This window comes from Rhagoletis pomonella, unplaced genomic scaffold, assembly GCF_013731165.1.
Source record: "Rhagoletis pomonella isolate Grant_MI unplaced genomic scaffold, Rhpom_1.0 Rhpom_scaffold_07522, whole genome shotgun sequence".
Lineage (NCBI taxonomy): Eukaryota > Metazoa > Arthropoda > Insecta > Diptera > Tephritidae > Rhagoletis > Rhagoletis pomonella.
This window is the reverse complement of record NW_023466049.1, coordinates 1,293-7,976: the sequence shown is the minus strand read 5'-3', so window position 1 is coordinate 7,976 and position 6,684 is coordinate 1,293. Positions and strand designations below refer to the sequence as shown.

The following is a 6,684-nucleotide window of genomic DNA, read 5'->3' as shown; positions in this document are numbered from 1 at the left end:
CTATAACCAAATCTTGGTTATTATAACTAAACCTTTTTCTGAGTGCAACATATATCGTCATTTCCTAGAATTTTTTTTGCTGACTCTGAGACTGCTAATTACGAGCAATCGGCTCAGACATTGAAGCTCAGACGAACAAGACGTAATCGATTTGAGAGAATTTGTTGAGCAAGACTATATTGGACGCTATATTATGCTTAAGGGTCAACTGTGTATGCCTGAAATTTTCTGGGCTTTTGGCAAAACTCTGAGCAGTTTCGATCATACATCTAATGTACATACATATGTACTTAAAATTATGCGCGCATTGCTAATGTACATACATATTTACAAAGTACTTTTCTGCCTACCATGCCTACTCAATAAAGTATTTACATATTATTTGTAAGGATCGATTTTTGATCTGTTTGTAAGTAAGCTACATATGTATGTATGTACGTACATTCGTATGTATTTTGTATTTGGTGATATTCTTAAATAGTAAGATAGTTTTCATTTCGAGAAAGTCTTAAAATGGTCTGACTTTAAAATGAAATCATTAGAATTAGTACTATTAGCACTATTTATATAGCTATAGCTATTATAAAGACGTTCTCTCTTCCTGGTGAATTTATTGTTAGCCATGGACGTGGCTGTTGTGCATGTGGTTGGTGATGCTGGGCGTGATCCTTCTTGTTGTTGTGTTGTAGTTGATGAACTTTCTGAAGAATCTAGTAGATTTATTTCAGCATCTTCGGATATCGCAGTCTCCATGATGAGATGTAAAGTTTTAGGTATTTTTCGGCTGACAATCAATGACAAATGGGAATTGTGTTTGACACCGCCGATGTAGTTTGCTGTTGGCGTCAGCGTAGATGCTCTTGTAAGCTTTGACCGAGGCGATGTTAGTGGTAATGGAATCGATATTGTGGGCATCTCGATGTTGGCGACGGGCATGGAGCACTCGTTTTCTTCTATTCAGCTGCCGTATTTATTGGAAGATGCGTAGCTATTAACTGCGGCAGATCCATTCGATGGCATGTGAGTATCAGGCACTAAATGTGGAGTTCTACTAGATACAGGTGGCAAAATAGGACTGGTTGGCCAATGGTATGTTGCAGCAACATTATTGGATGAGGGAACACTTCTATGCAAAAAGCAGTTTGATCACAATTAATAAAATTAAATATACTGATTTGTTTGAAAAAATGTTCAAAGTTTATTGGTTTTATGAGATTTTATAGGCCGAATTTTTTCACACAAAGAATTACTCATATTTGACTATTCAAGCAAACTATTAATGGGCTTTAAATGAGAATTGGTGGACAGATGATAGAATATTTGAAGAATGTGGTTCCAGTTTAATATTCTTAAATTCTCAATCTAAATCTATCGAATCACTTTAGGTGAGATAAACGTAAGCGCGTAAGTGAAAAATGTTGGTGGTTCAAAATCTACATATTAGGTGGTTGGAAAGTGGCTAACTTTTATACTAAATTCAGATTTACTGAAAAACTTTGCAAAGGCGAGAGTTTATTTAATTGTATGATTTTTTTTACAGAATAATGTAAAGAGCGAACCTGACGAATATGTACAATATATTTCTCCAGCCCTTGAAACATATATAGTTCTCAAGGTGATATTCAACATCGTTCTCCAATTGATCTCAAACCTTGGAGAATTTCATAGTTCTCAAGTTGATGTCCAACATCATTCTCCAATCGTGCTATCATGGGGTTTGAAATTTAGATCGAAAATTTTATATTTAATTTTTAATTCAGTATTTCAAGCATACATTAAAGATTCATTTGGGGAACACGTTGAAGAACAAGTTTAGAACTACTTATAATTTTCTCAAGTTGAGAAACAATGGATTGAGCTATAGTTGAGAAACAAGGTTAGAGGTTTGAGAAGTATCTTAGTTCTCAACTTAGGCTCAAGTTGAACTCAAACCTAAATGTTTATTTGGAACATACATATTAGAAGCTTATTTAAGTTACTGCCTCATTTTACATCAACGTCAGTCGGACTTGGAATCCTCTTCTTCATTTTTGATTGTACGGCTGGAACCTTTGCAGCCCAGTACCTGCCCATCCCCTATTGGTAAGCTGAATGATGTTTAACATTGGTTCTGTTTTTTACGCGATAGTTTATAATAGTTCGAAAAATTGTTAAGGGTTTTCCAACCCTATGCTGGAATGCGAATTTTCGTAGTTACGAAATCGGAGCTCCGCAAAATACAAAAATGGCATGGAGTAATCCGTTCATAACTATCCGCCGCGCTGCCAACCAAAAACAGGAAACTCGAAGCACTTAATCAGTTATTTCGGCAGGAATAAATAAACAAATATTTAGTCTTTTCCTGTACTGCAGGATTTACAGGAAAACCTTCAAATCCTGGAGTATGGGAACAAACTAGTTACCACTTATAGAACTTTAATTAAAATGTAGATGCTGTTGCCGCTGCTTTAGGCAACAATCGCATGAATCTGAAGATGAGATTGTTAGGAGTTGTGTAATTCATCTAACTGAAATATTAACGTAAAAAGATTAAAATGTTTAAAGACTTTGGAAAAGTTTCGCATTAACAAAAATGCATTCAAAAGCTCATTAGGTATTATGGAGTAAGTGTAAAATCTTCGTAAGTGGTTTCTCTATGTCGATTGGTGGAAGTTTTGAGGTTCTTCACTGAAGGAACATGGTACTAGAAAAGCCCATGACTTGGGGTTGGGCGTTTTTATGCGCTGCTTAAATTACGTAATGCTGTTCGTAAAAAATTTGCGCAAAATACTTAAAATTTAGAGCTACGTCGGGCAAACAACATTACGAATTATGAAAGTGGCCTACGATTTCAAAATTACGATTCGGCAATACGGATTACATCATACCGATTTTCCGATTCGTAACAAAATCGAACGTACGACAGATTTCAGAATGGGGATTTTCATGTTTAAAAAAAAAAAACTTCCAAAGAAGTGGAAATTTGATAGCGTAGCAAGTCTAACTGGATACATTTTTACTTGTAAGGATTTGCAGTAAGAAAAACAGCTGATTACATGCTCCATCTTGCACTTAACATAAACTACTAAGGACTAGATTTTTGGAAGAGTTAAGTTAAAAATCCCAAAATAAAACTATTTTAATAAAATACCACGAAACCAGTAATTACTTGCAACGCTAGCGTTTTCGTACTGTATTGGATACTTCTCTCATTAAGACCGATTTTCGGAAATTACTTTCTAGCAAGTTAATGGATATTTTTTACTGGATAATCATGAATGTTAAACATGGTTTCATGGTTGGCGAAAATCCTCCTAGATATATTTTCCGCTGCGCCAGCATAGGCTTGCTCCTTTGCCGCAGTGGTGCAAGCAGGCGGGGCCTAGCTAAGGCCGAGGTATAAACTCTACTGCCACGTCTAGTGGCAGGCCGTATGGGCTCGCTCTAGCGAAGCTGGGGTGGGCCTACTGAGGCTATTTCTAGGGGGTAGCTGGCGGTGGATATAAAACGCCCCTAATCCAGGGTGCCATGCATCACCGTACCCATTGGACGGTTTGCAGTCAGGGGGCTATCCAACTGTGTTCTAAGTGCACCTCCCGGATACCTGTCCCCCTCCGGGAGTTACAGTGGACTTCCTGCGGCATGGGACTCTGCCGTGGTCGACCGTTTTTCCCCTTTCCTTTTTTCCGGCCGCCGAATAGGTTCTGCTTATTAAGCTGCCAAAAAACCAGACGAAAGTGAATCAGAACAAAGCAACCTCGGAACGCTGCACGGGTAGTGCTGCCGCTGGACACGGCGAAGATAAGTCCAAAAAACCCACCATCTCGGGACCCGCATCGACAGCGCCGAAGAAAGGGGCCTGCACGGCCCAAGCAGTTGCGGTCCTCCGCAGAATCTGGAGGGAATGCTAAGCCCCCGAGAGGGAAAGCAAACTTCCAGCGATACCGGAAGAATTATACACGCGAGGGAAAGTCGATTCCGGTGGAGAAGCTGTGGACGGCCCCTCTCTGTATGCCCACCCCGGGCACATCCAACTTGCAGGGGGCAGTAGCCGAGCCCAAATCCTCCACGGACAAGCAGGGGACTACTTCTGTGAGTAAAACTCCGAAGATTGGGACAAACGACCTCGATCGGCGCCTGGGCTGCTCCAATGCAGCAAAAATAATTCTGCCCTCCGTCAGGACTAAGCGCGACCGTAGGGCAGCCCCTAAGGTCATTGAAAGATTGGGTGCCATTCCACATGACCAACTAACGGAGGAACAAAAAGCCGCCCTCAAGTGGGCAATGGGAGTCTTCGCCGCCAGCGACAAGCGATCCTCCGGGAAAGGTGGGAAGGACAAACCACCCATTAAGGCAAACTCACGGAAGGACCTAGACCCCAAGAGACAACGATCTCAGGACGACACCTCGAGTGGATCCAAAAGGTATAGGGCTTCCTCCCCTTCTAACCGTCCGTCCACCGCCGTGTCCACCATGAAGCCATTCAGCAAGGCCGCCAAAGAGCACTTTACGCTAGCGGTGCTGGATAAGGGCCATTAGGAGGCCCACATTAGCAAGGACAATTGGAAGTCCGTACTGATGGGTCTATGCAGGGTGTATAAAGGGATACTCCAGAAGTATCCCGGCCCTGCACCAGTCGTCTGTGATGCTGGGTGGCATCAGGGGCGGGTAAAGCTGGTTGCGTGTGCAGATGAATGCGCGCTCCAGCTCTAGAAGAAAGCGATCTCCACGATTAGACAGCTGTGGCCCGGAGCAGACTTAGTTGCCGTCCATAGGGATGAAATCCCTAACAGGCTGCGAGCTTGGGCCTTGATCCCAGCTGAACTGTCAAAGCCGGAGGAGATTCTGGAATTTATCCGACTGGGCAACGAAGAACTGCTCACCAGTGATTGGAGGATAGTCCGAGTTGGCGAAACCGAGGGAAAGCAACGTTTTGTTGGCGAACGTTCGAAAATTATTTTCGATATCCAATATGAATGTCGTGAAAAGGAACATAACGCTCATATACTTCAACACTGTCATAGCCCAAAAAACACAAAAAACCTAGAAAAACGACATTAAATTTTTTAACTTACATATCGTCACCTGAAATGCAAAAAGACGTAACAAATATCATCGTTGAAATGCAAAAAGTCATAACTAATAAAAACTTCAAAATTCACTTTTTGATTTATATTATGGATTTCATCGAATTACAACTCTCCACATCATTTATCACTTTTCCTTTTCATTTACGATGTTGTTACGTCTTTTTGCATTTCAGGTGACGATATACTTCCAAAGTAAAAATTAAGAGCTGATCACATATTTTGTAATGGAACCATTCCCCAATTCTGATAAAATAGTTCTCTTCTCAAGAAGGAGCCCAACAAAATCCATCAGACCCCGCTGCACCACCGCCATGAGAAGGGAGTTAACAACAGACTTCGGGTAGACATTGTTGAACGCACTGTCGATATCAAGTGGCCAATCCTCTTTCAATCATCGAAACGATTTCGTGGAGTGCAGTCTACACAGAGTTTTAAGAAAGAATGAAGTGAGGCTTATAGGCCTGAAATCCTTCGGACAAAGATTGATGTAAAGCGATCTATAACTCTTACTCGGCTGTACCGCTCCTCTCTCAGATTAGTAGTGTAATCACCGGACACTGCAGCCACTCGAACCTAACCTAACCTAACCTAAACACTGTCATAGTTTGAGTATAAATCGATTCAGACTGTAATACTGACTGCAGTTTTAACTTAAAAGGTACTTAAATTTTGGCCTCCCAGCAGTTAAAGATAACTCAATTGATTTAATAATTTTCTGTCGCAATATTGGTTATTTCCAAATGCTTTTTTATTTATGGAACCTATTCCTTGCGCCGCATTTAAAAATTTACTTCAGAATTTGTTTGTCAAAACAATCGCAAGAACTTAAAGTAATAGACAATATGAGCAATTCCTGTGGGCACTGCATTTTAAGAAATGTTTTTTCTGCATGAAAGTGTAAAATTTTGTGGATGTGGACAGGGAGGAATCCAATACAACAAAACAAGTGCACGGAGAGGCATTTGCATATACTTGAAAAATAAACGAATTTTTCACAAACCTTGAGTGGGGAAATAACATTGGTGATGCATTGAACAGGGACTGCGGCGAAGGCTGTATTGAAGTAGCCGCTGCGTCTGGATGTAGAAAGTTCTTCCGTTGTTCTATGCGTTCTTGATGTTGGGTTAGACATCGTGATATTATGTCGGGTAAGCTCTCTAAATGATCCTGTTGAAGAAAATAGTTAAAATTAAGCAGTTAGTCATGGTTGTAAAATTGAGTTTGATTATGACGAGAAATAGTATCAAATGTGCAGAGGTGTTATTCGTATAGATATGTACGTATGTATGCAAATTTAAGTGGACCTTCGTTACATGGAGAATATATAAAGTTTTTGAATACTCCGCCTCGCTTCTGGTAGGAATTACGAAATATTTTTTTTAAGATTTGAAAAAAAAAACACACTCAAAAGCTGATGCCACATAAAACTTTTGCTTCGCTTTACGTGACAGATTCGCTTTGACAGATGAGATGAATTGTATGAAAATGCACAAAGAATGCCACATAGATCGTTGAAGCTGCAGCGCGAAGCGAAAAGATGGCTAACTCCCATCATTTGCACGCTTTGACAATCAGCCGGTTTAATATTTATTTTGTTTCGTCCAAATTCGAGTTT

General features: G+C 40.5%; 1 protein-coding gene across 1 annotated transcript; it reads right to left on the bottom strand.

The window, feature by feature from the left end:
• Positions 1 to 6: 6 nt before the first annotated feature.
• Positions 7 to 6,236, bottom strand: LOC118755817 (the record flags this gene model as incomplete). Its single annotated transcript, XM_036490630.1, has 2 exons — positions 7 to 1,126; positions 6,070 to 6,236. Coding segments are annotated over 2 exons (336 nt in total), but the record flags the coding sequence as incomplete, so codon positions are not given.
• Between the last annotated feature and the right edge of the window lie 448 nt (positions 6,237 to 6,684).